The sequence below is a fragment of the Eufriesea mexicana genome, unplaced genomic scaffold, assembly GCF_001483705.2.
Source record: "Eufriesea mexicana isolate 0111107269 unplaced genomic scaffold, ASM148370v2 scaffold2646, whole genome shotgun sequence".
In the NCBI taxonomy this organism is placed as follows: domain Eukaryota; kingdom Metazoa; phylum Arthropoda; class Insecta; order Hymenoptera; family Apidae; genus Eufriesea; species Eufriesea mexicana.
Genome location: NW_016910740.1, coordinates 745,755 through 762,767, shown reverse-complemented (window position 1 = coordinate 762,767; position 17,013 = coordinate 745,755). Strand labels below are relative to the sequence as shown.

Below are 17,013 nucleotides of genomic sequence, written 5' to 3'. Positions count from 1 at the left end.
GTTTAAAATATGAATATATTCCATTATTACTCACATTTTTGAGTAAAACATCTAATTCAAAATATAATATTTATCAATTTGTTTATGTATTGATTATATTGTTCACGATTTTTCTATAATAGTATCAATGAATTTTTTAATTTATTATACTTTTACATGTATTATGTTTAATGAGAAATTAAGGCATTTCTGGAAATATACCAAATTCCAAATAGTTTTCTTATATTCGTTTTGTTTTAATGATTTGTATCTTCAATTTTATTCATATGTTCATCGTGTTTGCTCTCTTTATTTTTATTTTAAACTTAATATTTATTTACTTTTTCCTTTTTTTTTTTCTTCTAAATATTAACGAAGGGATAAAACCAAAAAATTTCAGGGTACCATATTTACATAATATTTATAATTAAAAATCTCTATGCATTACAATTTACGTGTTGTCTCAAACCCTTATTATTTTATTTATTTATGTGTAATTCTATATCAAAATAATATTTTTGTATATTTTAATATAAAAATTTTTAAATTGGTTCATACATATGTATTTAAAATGAAATTATATTGTTTGTCTTCTTTCTTTTTTTTACACATTTGCAAGCAATTTTCGGAAATTCCACTATGATAAAATTTTGACCTAATTTTATATGTATTTCAATTTACAAGTGCAGACAACATGTATCAGTTAAAACATTAATATTATTATTTTAAAAAATAGGTAGTAATCTATGTAATTTTTAAATATGCAAATACTGTAGACCCATAATGTCTTTCGGTGCTTTTGTATGAATATAATGTCTTGTTTAGTAAATAATTTTACTTTTTTAAAAATAAATAATGCTAGAAACGAATGTACATACACATATATAATAAATTTTTAAGTACTGACATTGCATATGAAACTTCTTGCGAATATATGTAGTTCTGATGATGGATCAAACAAAGAGACTTAACTTTTAGTTATGAAATCACTTAATCTTACTAAATTTTGTGTGTGATAAAACAATGATACTATTGAACACAGTGATAAATTTTTATACAGTAAACTATTATTCTATTATAATATTCTTTATTCATTTTACATCATATATCTAATGCAATTTTAGCTTTCATGTTTTGTAAAAATGTATTGTTTTGATTCCACTAGAAAGTCTAAGCGAGGTTGGGAAACTTTACATTATTAGTACATATTTAGATGTACTTTTAGGAAATGAAAATGAAAGATATGAAATCAAATTAAAAATAGTATATAAAATATGAATTAACCTAATTTACCATATTTAATATAAGGTAAAGCATAAAAATATACTATTTAAAAAATTGTTCAGTTCCACTTGTTTTCACCTTGGTTTTAATACCTATGTAAATATTTTAATAAATATCCACAAAAAATGTATAGTGAAAAATTTAAGTGACTTACAGTCAAAAATATAGTATGATGTAACTTGTACCAAAGTGTATAAAAGCTGCATAAATAAATAATAAATAATTTTACCTATCAATAGTTTGACGTTTCGTTATTACAAATGTAAAAATAAACAATATATTTTCAAATATGGTTAATAAAGTATATCAAAAATTTAAATGATTTGCTTTAAAAATCCCAATCTTTATAAAGTTATGAGAAATATGATAAACGTGAACAATTTAAACACTTTATTCTAAAATGAAAGGTTTTAAGAGATTCTTTGGTAATTTGTAAATAAATTTACTACTACAAGCAGACTGCAAATTCACCAATACACATCACCAGTTTCAACAATTTCACTGACATTGCATAAACTCTCACATTACTGTAATCTCAGAGTATGAACAATGAAATGTAATTAAATACAGTGACAACGTAGCAAAAGAGTCTATCTCTAAGTTAAAAAAAATTTATAACACTGTTACAGAATCAGAATTACATTTTTATGTGAATAACTCAAATATAAAATTACATAGAAAAACTTATGAACAACGGAAAATTCGTATAATTCTATGTAATGTATATACAAAGTGACGTATTAGATTAGGGCAGTTTATGCACGTACAAAGTAAATAACCAACGAATTATATTTCATTGAAATAATTATTATTTACTTTTAAACTTTACGAATTTTTTATCTACACATATAAAATGAAATTAAAGATACATAACCTTAGTAGTACAGTACAATATTCATAATTTTATACCTTTTCTTGTTCAGATTTAACATTTAAAAAATGTTCTTTTATTACATTTCTATATCTTTAGTTTAGCTTAATTAAGATTTACCCTAATTACATACGTAAAATTGCATATACTGACACAGAATATTGGTATTGAATTAGATTTATGTATTTTTGTATTATCAATCTCTTAGAATTACTTTTCTGTAAAATTTGTGTTTATAAACACAAAGTATTTTCTGCAGAATAGACAGGCCCTTTTGTCGCATGCTCACTGTAATGAGGTACACAGACATGAAGACTTAGCTGTAAAGATCATCATCCCCATCATCTTGGAAGGTGTGATCACCTTGTGTTATGTCTTGAATACCACTTGTTCCACTTTGTGGAAATCTATGGAAAATTAAAAGATTAATTTATCCATTATTTTACAGCGAATGCAAATGAATATATTAAGTAAGATATATATGATCATAATAATGAACTTTATCATTTATCTGATCATAAATATTAATTATAAAAATACTATATATCATCGTATACATTTAAAAATATCGGAATAATTTGAATAATTTACATATTTTACCTGAAATTGCTTCCAAATCCACGAGATTGTTGAAGTGTCTGTGCGAACATTTCATACTTTCTAATATCATTATCAGATACAGAACGTCGTGCAAATCTCATCGCTTCTTCAAAATGAGTTCTGGTTATTTCTGGTACAGGGTCATCTTCATCCATCTTTCATATTGTATATAGAATTACCAATAAAAAGTATTATATACATCAATAAAATATATACATATAATTAAAAGTTGTTTTCAATATATAATTCACATACGATTTCATACACATCACAATATCTTTTTAAAATAAATAAACATGGAAAATTAAAATACAAGATACGTTTAACAGTTGTAAAACTTATTTTGAATGCTGAGTACTACATTATTCTTTAATTCTTAACTTAAATGGATACATCGAATCAAAATATTTAATTCATGTAAGACTTACTTTTATTAATATTACATAAAAAATATATTGTTCACGGAAATATCATACTATTTAAATTACAACAAAAAGTATTTCTTACAGTATTATTCTCGATAGCTTGAATGTTATACTTTATTCAGTAGCAAATAAAAATTGAAATTATTAAGATTCATAAATAAAATATGTAGTGTCAAAAAATACTTACATCCATAGATGCAGATGGATTACTAGCACGCTCTTTTTCTCTTCGAATCTCAGTTTCAATGCTTTGTCTAATAGCAAGTTTACATGCACGCTGACAAATTTCTGTTATATCAGCGCCCGAGAAACCATGTGTTACTTTAGCTATATAGCTTAATTCTACATCCTGCAATACAAATATTTATAAGACAAAATGTAAATGCTTATTAATAATATGAACATATTTAAATTCTTTTTACCTTTGCTACAGGCGATTTTCGAAGATTAGCTTTAAAAATCGCTTCTCGAGACTTTTCATCTGGCAAAGGTATATAAATCAACTGATCTAATCTACCAGGTCGTAAAATGGCGGGATCAATAATATCAGGGCGATTAGTAGCTCCGATGATAAATACGTTTTTCTTTGCACCCATTCCATCCATTTCTGTCAAAATTTGATTTATTACGCGGTCTGCTGCTCCACCGGCATCCCCTATTGTACCTCCACGAGATTTGGCAATAGAATCAAGTTCATCAAAGAATAACACACAAGGAGCTGCAGCTCGTGCCTATAATTAAATAATAATAAACAAAAATAAGTATTGAAGTGAATTGAAATAAATTAAATAATTTTTTACTTATCTGAACTTAAGTTACTTACTTTATCAAAAACATCTCTGACATTCGCCTCAGATTCACCAAACCACATTGTTAATAATTCTGGACCCTTTACAGAAATAAAATTTGCTTGGCATTCATTAGCTATTGCTTTAGCCAATAACGTTTTACCGCAACCAGGAGGTCCATAAAATAATACACCTCTCGATGGTTGCATACCAAATTTCAAAAATTTATCTGGATGTTCAACTGGATACTATAAAATAAGGAAAATTTAATATAGTATTTACTTAGTAACTACCTAACAACTTTCTTACCTGTACCAACTCTTGCAATTCCATTTTAACATTTAGTAAACCTCCAATATCATCCCACGTAACAGTTGGAACTTCTACAATAGTCTCTCGCAAAGCACTGGGACTACTCTTAGTCATAGCATACTAAATTACAAATATGAGATTATTCATATTATTTATAATATTAATTTAAAGCTTAATATATATAAATTATGTACTTTGAAATTATCCATAGTGACAGCAAGAGAAGATAAAACTTCAGCATCTATGTGTTCTTCTTCCAAGTCAATGAGATCCATTTTTTCACGAATTTGTTGTAATGCTGCTTCAGAGCACAATGCAGCTAAGTCAGCTCCTACATGTCCATGTGTCTCTGCTGCAATCTAAATGATTCGATTAATTCTGCAAATATTATTAAAATTAACAATTTGACAACTTCAAACTTAATTATATAAACCTCTTCTAATTCAACATCATCTGCAAGCTTCATATTTTTTGTATGAATTCGTAAAATTTCTAAACGACCCGTAGCATCAGGTATTCCAATATCAATCTCTTTATCAAAACGTCCAAACCGACGTAATGCTGGATCAATGCTGTTAGGTCGATTGGTAGCAGCCATTACAATAACATGAGAACTTTGCTTCATACCATCCATTAAAGTTAACAGCTGAGATACTATACGTCTTTCTACTTCTCCATGAGTCTATATTTAATAATATTATATTTAAAATATAATATAAATCATACAACTAATTTGTAAATTGAAAAACTAAAATAATACAAACCTTTTCTCGTTTTGGAGCAATAGCGTCAAGCTCATCGATGAAAATTATGGCTGGTGAATTCTTCTCTGCTTCTTCAAATGCTTTTCTTAAATTACTTTCCGATTCTCCCGCAAGTTTACTCATAATCTCCGGACCTTTTAATATAACAGATTGAGCAACACTTTACAGTAGAAAAAACAAAAAAATTCTTAAAATTAACATACCATTAATAAGAAAGAAAAATGCTCCTGTTTCATTTGCAACAGCACGAGCAATAAGAGTTTTTCCTGTGCCTGGTGGGCCATATAATAGAATACCACGAGGTGGCTTAACTCCAATAACTTTAAACAAAGACGGATGCCTTAAAGGTAATTCTACCATTTCTTTAATTTGAGCTAATTGTTTACGAACACCACCAATATCATCATAACCTACAGCATTTAATGCTTCTTCCTCTTCCTACAATGTTTTTATATATTGGTATTACAATACAGAACAAATAAATAGTTATTGAAAAATTATACCTAACTAACCTCCCTCTTAATAGGATCACCATCACAATGAATAATTGTATCAGGAGCTACAATACAAAATGGTCCAGGATCTGTTTCTACTACTTTAAATTCCACAACACGCATACCACCACGTACAATAAAAGTGTCATCTTTATGAACAGGGCGATAAGCTTCAAGGAAATATGGTTTCAAATATACTTCAAATAAGTTTCTATAACAAAAAGTAAATTATTTTATAAATAATCTTTATGTATACTTAAAGAAAAATAATAATTAATAATTAATAAATTATTAAAAAATAATAAAATAATAGTAAATTTTGATAATGCAAATTATCTTTTCATATTTGTATGTACACAGAACACATTACAAATTATGTATTTTATTTAGAATAATAGTCATAATAATAGTCTTATAACTACCTAAATATATTAGATGTATTTGTACTGTTGTTGGTCTGTCATGTATTTTATGTTATAAAATAGTAACTTTTCAAGAATTTTAATAATGATATATATCAATTTAAAATGAAAATAAAATGGTATACTTTGCAACATTTATAAAAAAAATACTTAAATATTTAGAGCTAAGTATTTATTATATAAAAAGTATAAATATCTAATAAATGAATCAGAATATTGCATTGCATTTATGTTATACATTATAAAACTACATCTCCTATATATATTTTATATTGTATATTATTAAATTATATTCCTTATAATATACACATGATTGCTATGTCCATATTTTTACTTCTATTATCTTTAAATTGGTAAAGAAATTTATTTCACGCATCTATTATTTTTTATGTTCTTTAATCTTCATTAGAGATAAAATAGCAATTTCAAAAACATTGCATTCTCTAGATATTAATTTTTTCAAACTTTAAATATATAATCCATTATTAACCTTTTTTTTGTAAGTATTATAAATTAATTTTAATCTCTAAATGACACATAAAAAGTACTTACATTTAATAATTTTTTGCATGATCTTCAAAAAAGTGTATCAATAAAATAATGGTTCAAATAAATAAGTAAGATAAATGAAATACATCAATCAAAATGTTTAAATATATCTCATTGTCTAATTTTTTCAATTCAACAATATATATTATTCTATAATCTATTTCACTGAATATGTTCTATTTAATACTTTTTACAAATATCATGCAATATCAAGTACCACAGTATATGTACTTTTATTTTCATTTTAAATTTATAAAAATATTGCTTTAAATTCGTTATTATAATTTATACTTATTTTATAAACTTCAAATATTAATTAAAAAGATGTGTGTGTATGTGTACGCGTGTACGTATAAATATAATAATTGAAAGCTAAAGAAATATTACTAAATACATAAGTCAAAATTAAAATTAAAACAATACAAATTTTGTTTAAAAGAAAGGTAAATAATTATTAGTTATCTTATTTTTTTACAAACTATTGATTTTACCCTGTAAGACCAGTTATTGTATCATCCATTGGTAGTACATGAATGCGTTTTCCATATTTAACTTCTGGACATGCTTGTACAGATACAATATCACTCAAACGTACACGCAAATTATTTCTTATAACACGGTTCATGCGAATTTTTTCATCAGGGCAGGCATCATCAGAAAGTACAATGCAAACACTTTCTTTACGTCTTTTTCCTTTCAACAATACAGTATCTCCTCGGAAAAGTTGTAGTTCATCCATTTTTGCTTGGGACAAAGCCACAACAGAATTGTCATCCGCAATAGCTTCATCCACTAATAATCTATTTGGCTTATCCTTCTTTCGAAGGATTGCAGTTGCTAAATTTTCACTGTTATAACACAATAGGTTTAATTAATATAAACAAAGTAACAATACATGCAGATAAATAAAAACATTATCTAAATTTATAATTATATTCTGGGTTATATTTAATATAATTTTACTATCTTATTTACTTTAGTTCTCAACAACAATAGCTTCTTTAATAAAAATTCTTTTATAACATATTTTATACCAATAATATTTTATGATAAATAATTATGATATAATAATAATAATAATTATTATTATATCTTTAGAACTCGATAATATCAGGTACATGTATTTATTATTTAATAATATAAAATATTTTAATTGAAAAGTTATTTTTTATTTCAAAAATTAATTGCATTAAACTATTAACATTTTTATTATATAAGTACATATATACTTCGATGAAATTATTAACAATTCAGATATATCAAATATTATTATATTATTAACAATGTAATTATATTAATATCAGAGTTATATCAAAAATCAAAGATATTAAATTTATCTAAAACTAATTTTTTTTTTAGAAATCCAGTTCATCTAACATTTAACATTGTTCAAATAAAATAATACTTTTGTATCATAAAATAATATAATAATATTTAAATGTTCATATAAATGTTATTTCTGATAATCTCAATTTCTATTTTTACCAAATAAATAATAAGTATTTAAAATATACAAATTGCATATTTATTTAACCCATAAAAAATAATTTTGCAAATTATTCGATTGTACTTATTGTAAATAAAATTATATAATGATTGTACAAAATATACTTATTTACTCATATCAATTATTGTTATCAAATAATACAAATTAATGTAATTATTCTTTTAAAACTAAACATACAATTTTCGCACATGGCTTTATACTACAATTATATCGAAATAAAAATAAAATTGCTGAATTTCTATTTTTACTAAAAATATTTTATAAAATTAACTAATGTCATAATAAAAAATAAATATCAATATCAGCAAAATTCCTTTGTCACGTTCAGTGTAGTATTTGGCCATGAACAATCGGCACGCAAAAATGATAAGTGTAATTTGTATCATTACAAGTTGTTACCTTATAAAAATAATAGTTTATAAACAATAATTATTTTTTACAGCATAAAATTCAATAAATCTTATTTATTTTCATAAGAATCTATAAAAAGACGCGTTGCGTCGACATGATGACAACGTAAAATTGGAAGCCAGCATGGATGCATTTTATTTGCATACTTCACGTTTCAATTTTTAAGTATTAGTATTAAATCGTTGTAAATATTACCTAATTAAACATTTTTTCTATTAAATTGACTTACCTTTTTGGTTCGCCCATTATTCACTTGACTTCAACGCAAAAGAAAATGCACAAGCAACGATCAGAACTCAGTATCGCAACACGTACAAGTCAGCAACACCTATAGCCGATCCAATGAACATTCTCATTTGAACTTCCATGGCTTGCATTGGATTCCCCCGTTGTCGAATCAAAAGCTAAAGGCAAATTTTCAATAAACTCGACTTTACGTCACGTACTTCTATTCTTATAGACTCTACTAATTACTGAAAACTTAAACTACTGTCAATAATGAATTTATAAATTTTTATGATTTATAATATAATTTTTACTTTTTTTAAAATTTGAATGCCAAATTTTTGAATACATCAGTATTACTAGATATTTATTAACTCGAGATATATTAAATGGAATGTAATATTTGTGATAAATATAGATATTCTTAAAAAATGATGATTATTTTCTGTTTTTAAATTTATGCTATATTCATTAAATAATCTACTAGTATTTAGTTTTAAAAGTGTGTTAGGCTTTAGATAGCTTACGTCACAACATTCTCAAAGTGAGAATACGATAAATATACTTGTCAAATCGGTCTATGATGGTTGGAATTAAAGGTTATTTGACATATTTTTGATAATATAAATACATATGCTTTTATTACAAAATCAAAGAATATAAATATTGCTGATGAGAGTTTAATGAGAAAGCTGAATTAAAAAATGATATGTCCAAACATAACCTTACTACTTTTATTGTCATTACTGTCAAATTTTTATCTATAAGCATCGTATGTTTATAACTTATTTTAATTACATATACGTACATTTCATTTTACTTTTTATTTAATATTTATTTATTATACCTATTTTTATATTCATTTCTTTTTCACTAATTACTTTTGGATACCATAAATACTTATGTACATTTATATGTTGTTAACTAATGTATTGTTATGTGTATTAACTATTTGATTTGTATGTTTATTTCATAAAGTATTTTCAAAGAAATGAAGATTTTAAAAACACTTTTACATGTTAATTTTTTAAAATATAAAATGTATTAGTTCAAATTACATGTAAAATGTAAAAATGAGTATTTATCAGTACATATTATACAGAAGATGTGTAAAATGTTCTATATGTTCAAGGTCTTTAAATAAATTTTTTTATTGTTCACACCTTACCTTTATATTGTTATTAATTATTTAGTTTTATTTAATAATAATCATTATTAATAATTTTGTTTAAAATCATAATATATTTTTACGAAGTTTTCATTGGACAAATTTGAAAAATTAAATATTTATAGTATAGAAGTTTTATTTATAATAAGTTATATAAATTACTTTTGATTTTGTTTCATGCTGTTAATGGTCTTCGTTAATAAACAGGGTAAGTATTTTAAAATATAATTTATGTAAAATATCTTTTAGAGATGAATTATAACAAAAGATCCTTTTATAGATTAGTACTTTTGGCATTTGGTGGATCTATTGGTATGACATTCATCATACTTGCTTGTGCTTTACCCTCAAATAAGTAAGTATTTATATCGACATATAATTACTATTATAATAAAAGTTATAATAGTAAAAAATATATTGATTTTTATAATATATTGCTTTTAGAGTATGGTGGCCATTTTTTGTTGTATTATTTTATGTATTATCACCAATTCCAACTATGATTGCACGTCGCAACATAAATTATTTTGAAAATACCCCTAATCCATGTTTGGAATTGGCAATATTTATTACTATGGGTTTTGTTGTGTCATCTTTTGGTCTTCCTATTGTCTTAGCACGGTCTCCAATGAATGATCCAGTGGTATGTCTAAATTATACATAGTTTTTAGTCTAATTATTGTTTTGTATTTCTATATTATTATGAACATACAATATAAAGGAATATATTAATGTAATTGATGTTGTACATTTTTACTATATTTTTAGATACAATGGAGTGCCTGTTACTTGACTTTAGCAGGTAATATTATTGTGTATCTAACTCTAATTGGATTATTTGTAGCCGATCAGTACGAACTCGAATATAATACATGTTAAAATGCTGTACTTCATGGTACTTATTTATTAATTTTACATGGTAATATTTTAAGTTATATCTTATTTTAATTCATCTCCTGCTTTCTGTATATACAACTTGAATATTTCCAGGTTTTTGCAAGATAAAAGGAAGAATGTAAATCATATACTGCACAGACTGACAGTTATATGTTGATTCTAAGTCATCGCAAAATTTATAGTATATTACTTACATAATATACATAGTACCATAAGTCATTTATAACATAGTAGATATTAATATTATAATAGATAGTATTGGGATAACTAATACTAAAAGTTAATAATTATTATTTTGCTATTTTTATCCAATAATTAAAATTTCAGATTCTGAGGAATTAAAACTTTTACACATTTCTTTGGATAAAATTTGAAGCACAACTATGCTGAAACATGTAAAATTTCATATGTTACTATTTATTGAATTTAAGTTCTTGAAAGCAATATAAATAAACAATTTTTTACATTATTTCATATCTCTATTATTTTTAAAGTTAATAACCACAAATTAAGAACTGTAAGTTGATCTGTTATATAATGTTTTGCAAATGTTTTGCCTGCAATTAATATAATAGTTCCTATATAAAATATTAATAAAAATTATCATATTTAAAACTTTAAAAAGTTGTTAAAAAATGTATTGAAATATATTTAAAAATAATTTCTATATGATTATAAATTAATTTAAAACATAGTTTATTCTTATATAAAAAGATACCTTTTTCATATATCATTTAAAATATATTAGTATCATTTATGATATATTTTTTATGTATTACTTGTAATACTTGAAAATATATTTTTGAGTATATTTAAAATAGTAAATAACAATTAAACAATTTTAATACTTGAAGATCATTGAAATTTATTATAATTCAATTTTTAACACAAATAAATAAAAGAAGGTTGAAATTTTTTAAATTATGATTAGAATAATAAATTTATTTTAGTATGATGTATGTTCCTTCATGATTAGTACTTTCTACCCAAAACATTTTTTTATTATAAAAAAGAAGAGAAAAATTTTAGATTCTAATATTAAGTAACAATCTTATATATTAAAATGTTCCTATTTCACAGTAAGTAAGTAACCAACTATAGTAGAAATAATCCAACCGTTTATAATAAGTGGAGTTGTAATTATTATATAAATAAAAATTAAAATAGATATATTACGTAATTTTTACACCAATAGATACATTTCTTGATTTTCTATAAAAAGATATTAAAGTATTTATAGGTAAAAACAATTAATATCAAGAGTATCTGAATTTTAATTTTATTACTGAAATACGATAAAGCACAAAAACAAGGAAAGGCATATAGGACATAAAATGGGAACATATAGTTAAGTACTACTTCGCGAAATTAAAATTAAGAAATTTGTTTAATTAATTTATTTTTGACATAAATAATTAATCTTTTTTCTATAGGATAAAATTATCAAACATAAAAAAGTAAAAATGATGATAAAAAATTGTACACAAGAATATTTCAGACTTTAATCAGTAAATTTTTATTTTATTATACACAATACTATTGTCGATTATGATATTGTATTAAAACCTTCGCATATAGTTTAATAAAATCAGGCTGCGGCGTCTGAGCCCAAATTTCCAAATTATGAAACATACGGTCAATTTCTTCTCTTTTTATCGAACAATGGTGATCTATGTTTGTTTCTTCTTGCGTGATTTCTTCAGTACTTGACTCTTCCTCTTTACATTGTGAGACCCATTCCGATATTTTTTCAGAAAAAATATTTTCTTAGAGTTGTTTTAATTCTTCTTTGATAATAATTTCGGAATCTTGCTGATCTAAAAGTTTTCTCCAAGAATTTACGATGTCTGTTACTGTTATTTCGTCCCAAGATTCACTAATTAAATCAATACAGTCTTTTATATCGTAATTGCCATAAAATTTTATTATACCATCATCGTATTGATGGATTCGATTAAATAACTTCTAACGGAATAATTTTTTACAATTTATAATTATGCCCTCACTCATTGGTTGTATAACTGAAGATGTATCAGATGATAAGACTATTAATTTGAAATAAGAATCTTGATGTTCTTGCTCAAAAAATATATGACCTTTAAAATTGTCAACGAATAACAATACTCACAATGCTTCTGTTGTTGGTATTTTTTTACATTGGGTTTAAAATGGTTGATATACCAATCATTGAAAATAACATCGTCAATAAAATCACTATTTTGACTAGTATAAATTACCGGCAACGTATGTTTACTATATTTTAAAGTTTGCGGAGTAATATACTTATTGACAAAAAGTGGCGGTAATTTGTATGTACCCGTAGCATTGGCACAAAGGGCTATAGTTACATAATCTTGCCTTTTTTTGTTTTGCACCGATTCTTCTTCTTTCCCTAATAACTTTTTTTGCGGAAGAACTCTCCACGTTACAGTTGTTTCGTGAATGTTATATACATTTTCCTTATCGACATTTTCCTCGCTTAATATTTTTATTAATTTTTTCTTTGTTAATTCATCTATCTCAGATTTTTTTTCATGAACATCCGAACCATTTATATTGTATCTTTTTTTAAAACGCCATAGCCAACCTCGACTTGCCGTAAAATTTGTCGACCCACCAAATTTGTTATGCAATTCTTTTGCTTTTTCTTGCAGAAGACTGTCGGTAAAAACATCCCCTTTCATTTGTTTTTCCAAAATCCATTCAAACAATTGAATATTTATATTTTCGTGTAAAGGCACACGATTTCTTTTCATAACCAAGCGTCTTGGATTTTTTGAAAATTTTCGGATTGATTCGATATTCTTGCGATATCGTTGTATAGTTCTTTTATGAAGACCATATTCCATAGCAAGTTCATCAATTGTTACACCTTTTTCTAATTTCTGTAGAATTTCTAAACGTTTTGCAACTGTCGTTTCTTCTTTTCGTGCAGAAGTGGATGCTTCTTCTACGATGGATTCGGACAATTTTATATTTTCATCTGGTTTGTGCTTATAAAATACCTGATTTGTTGATTTAGATATTAATTTGTATTTAAATGGTGATGACATGATTCAAAAAATTTCTTTATCATTTATTATTAGCTGTTTTTTACTGACGTAATATACAATCTGCAGATTTCTGATAAAAAACAAGATCCAGAAGTTATAACACAGTATGGATAATTGTATAATATATATACATATATATTACAACGTGATTTTATAATAAATTAATTATTATATCTGCAAAGAAGCAAAATGCCATACACAATCAGACAACAGAATCACACGATTTTGTGTCAAGGCCTTCTTTTCTGGGTGTTTACTACAGGAAAGTGTTAAAAAATATTTGAAACTACGCTTATATTGTATCATAACTTGGTGGTTGAATAGTCCTAACACTTTTGTTATTTTTATAGATATGTATTCTTTATTATTTAATGATACCATAAAATAGTTGGTTTACATACAATTTCAGATTCTGAATATTAGAATAATTTTCTAAAGACAGTAACATAAAATTAAGTATCATCTAAAGAATATTTCACTTTATTTCACTCGTTCTTACTGTTTAACTACTATTTCACAAGTGAGTTAGAAATAGATAACAGTGAGTAATTCCTGGAATACCTACTTTTCTCATTAAATGCCTGCAACAGTTAAGGGGGCACCACTGTATATAGAAACTTACTACACTTGTATACAAGTAACCTCTTATTAACTGTATGTTGTTATATGTTAAATGTGATATTAATTTTATATCTTATCGCGATTAAAAACGACAGATTATATCTTGATAGACAATCTTTAAACTTTGAATATAAAAGTAAAATAAATCTAAGTTATGTCAGAAACAGAAAAATCGGAAACAGGTTTTCTACATTGCAATGTTTAAGTATTATCAAATATCACAAATTTTATTTTGTAAGATATTTTTGAAACTTTTCAATATAGACTTTTTCAATAAAGATGACGAACAAAATATTATTGTGTTAAAATATGTATTTAATTATAAAATTAATAGCTAAATGTCATTTGAGAAACTGTCAAATATATTAATAGCTAATAACTGATATATTATGTAAACATCAATAAACTAATTTGTCCTTACATTGTAAGAAATTATTACGAGTTCTGCATATTATTTTAAGCTGAATGTTACAATTCTTTTTATATTTAATGAATATAAAAAACTTATATAAGAAGCATGTATCCTAAATAATATTCTAATTATGTACCAAAATAAGACAAATTTTTAATGTCTAAATAATTAATTATATGAATACAGATAATTTATACAAAGAAATATAAATAAAGCATTTTCAGCATAAAAGTAATTTTAAAATAGAGGAGAACATGTTAAAAATTATAAAAATAATAACTACTAGTATTAAAATTTAGGATAAATGATTACTTTGTAAAAAAACATTAAGCTTTATCTGCCAAAAGCAATAGTGAATAAAATACTTGTTTTTTTTATGATGAGTTCTCAAAACTTCATCCATTATTCCTATATAAATAATTTATCAATTAATAATAATATTGCAGGTGCGATTAATTTTACAATTAAGATATAATTAATTTCTTTTTATAACTTGATAGAAAATGATTTAGTAATATCAAGGCTTGACATTGGGCTAAAAATTATAGAAATGTGAACAATATAAATATAGAAATTACATCAATATTCTCTTGAATGCTTTAATCGTGTCTACAAATATTGTAAGTAAAATTATAAATGTTTCTATTTTTGTGTCTTTAATATGTCAAATATGAAATCATTAAATATTTGATAACTGATTATCAAAATTAAAATATAAAAATAATATATTACAGAGTTAAAAGAGGAAAAATTTTATTATATCAGAAATAATTAAAAATTTTATTTTAGGTAAGGTGCAATGGTTTTTAAACAATATATATCTGATCATATAATATTATTACAAAATTATTGTTTTCCTTGTACTTTTTACATTATTATGTTATAAAACATCATTAAATTATAAAATTGTGAATTATATGTTAAATGTAATATGTTGTATCTTTATGTACATACCTTGCTTTTTCATTAATTGAAGATTACATAGTAAGTAAGATATATTTAAAAGATGTTATTGATATTATTAATTATGGTTATAAATGTCTACATTAATAATATTTTCTAATTTAATTTTTTACATTGTTTTATTATTATATACTTTTATATTCTTAGCAATTATTAAGGATTCAAATAGTATATTTAACAAATAAAGACAATTTATTGTTTTATTATTATATACTTTTATATTCTTAGCAATTATTAAGGATTCAAATAGTACATTTAACAAATAAAGACAATTTATAATTTTCTAGTTCTATTTCACAATTTGCTTATATTATATTAGTAGTTGCTACTGCATTTAAATATGTTTATACATGTATGATTTACATTTTATTTTTAATGCCCATTACTTATATCTTTTTTTTCCTAATTTAAGTTTTAATTTTTGTAATTTTATTATTTGTTTTAATTTTATTCTTATTAATTCTAGATTATTTTTATGAATATATATGTCATTAATTATTATGTTTTATCTATATGTTGATTGATTTATTTCTTTTTCAGACTTTATGTATATTTCGACTTATGTTTTCTGATAGTCTTTCTCTTAAATTTTCTATTACTTTCTTCAGTTATGTATACTGTCATATCTTTAATATATCTTTCCTAAATATTCAAATAAATTTTTTAATTTCTTTATATCTTTAAAAATTTGCAATTAATATGGTTTTCCTAACATTTTTAAATTCTATTTTAAAATGTATAAATATCAAATACTTTCCTTTAAATTTAACTTCTATTTATGACTAAATTTAATATAGAAATATTCTTTGTTAATTTCTTATTTGTGTGTCACAATTTCCTATTTTTCTATATATATCATAGTTTATTGTCTGTTTGAAAAAATTCGTTATTGTTTTATTTATCATATTTAGTAATAAATAATTTTTAGATTATTGTTATATTGTTATACATATTATGATACATATTATTAATCTTATTTGAAATCATTTTGAAATTCATTTTCATTTTTCATTTTGTTCTTTTGCATTTTAATACTTCTGCTATCTTATATATTTTTATTTTACAGAAAAAAAATTTGTTTTTTCAACATGCTTTGATTTCCCAATTATGTAGTTTTTTGTTGGCTTTTTTATATTAGAGTTTGTTTTTCTTTGAAATCTAGAATTTAATTATTTTCTCAATTACCTTATTTTGATCAAGTTTTATTTTATTTTTAATTTTTCTCCATATTCCATCTGCATATATATTTTCTTCAATTGTAATAGTAA

The 17,013-nt window shown here is 23.8% G+C and overlaps 2 protein-coding genes across 2 annotated transcripts; one reads left to right on the top strand and one right to left on the bottom strand.

Annotated features, from left to right (window-relative positions):
* Positions 1 to 2,299: 2,299 nt before the first annotated feature.
* On the bottom strand, positions 2,300 to 8,755 carry TER94 (transitional endoplasmic reticulum ATPase TER94). The gene is made up of 13 exons (XM_017903987.1): positions 8,636 to 8,755; positions 6,980 to 7,336; positions 5,536 to 5,728; positions 5,227 to 5,461; positions 5,024 to 5,157; positions 4,693 to 4,941; positions 4,454 to 4,618; positions 4,257 to 4,379; positions 3,983 to 4,195; positions 3,582 to 3,890; positions 3,347 to 3,508; positions 2,735 to 2,889; positions 2,300 to 2,541 (listed from the first exon to the last, which is right to left on the bottom strand). The coding sequence occupies exons 1-13, from the start codon at positions 8,650 to 8,652 to the stop codon at positions 2,451 to 2,453; spliced, it is 2,403 nt and encodes an 800-aa protein (XP_017759476.1). The 5' UTR covers positions 8,653 to 8,755; the 3' UTR covers positions 2,300 to 2,450.
* Positions 8,756 to 9,159: 404 nt separating this feature from the next.
* LOC108550331 (leptin receptor overlapping transcript-like 1) lies at positions 9,160 to 10,693 on the top strand. Its single transcript, XM_017904056.1, has 4 exons — positions 9,160 to 9,231; positions 10,080 to 10,154; positions 10,244 to 10,442; positions 10,568 to 10,693. The coding sequence occupies exons 1-4, from the start codon at positions 9,212 to 9,214 to the stop codon at positions 10,676 to 10,678; spliced, it is 405 nt and encodes a 134-aa protein (XP_017759545.1). The 5' UTR covers positions 9,160 to 9,211; the 3' UTR covers positions 10,679 to 10,693.
* Positions 10,694 to 17,013: the final 6,320 nt, after the last annotated feature.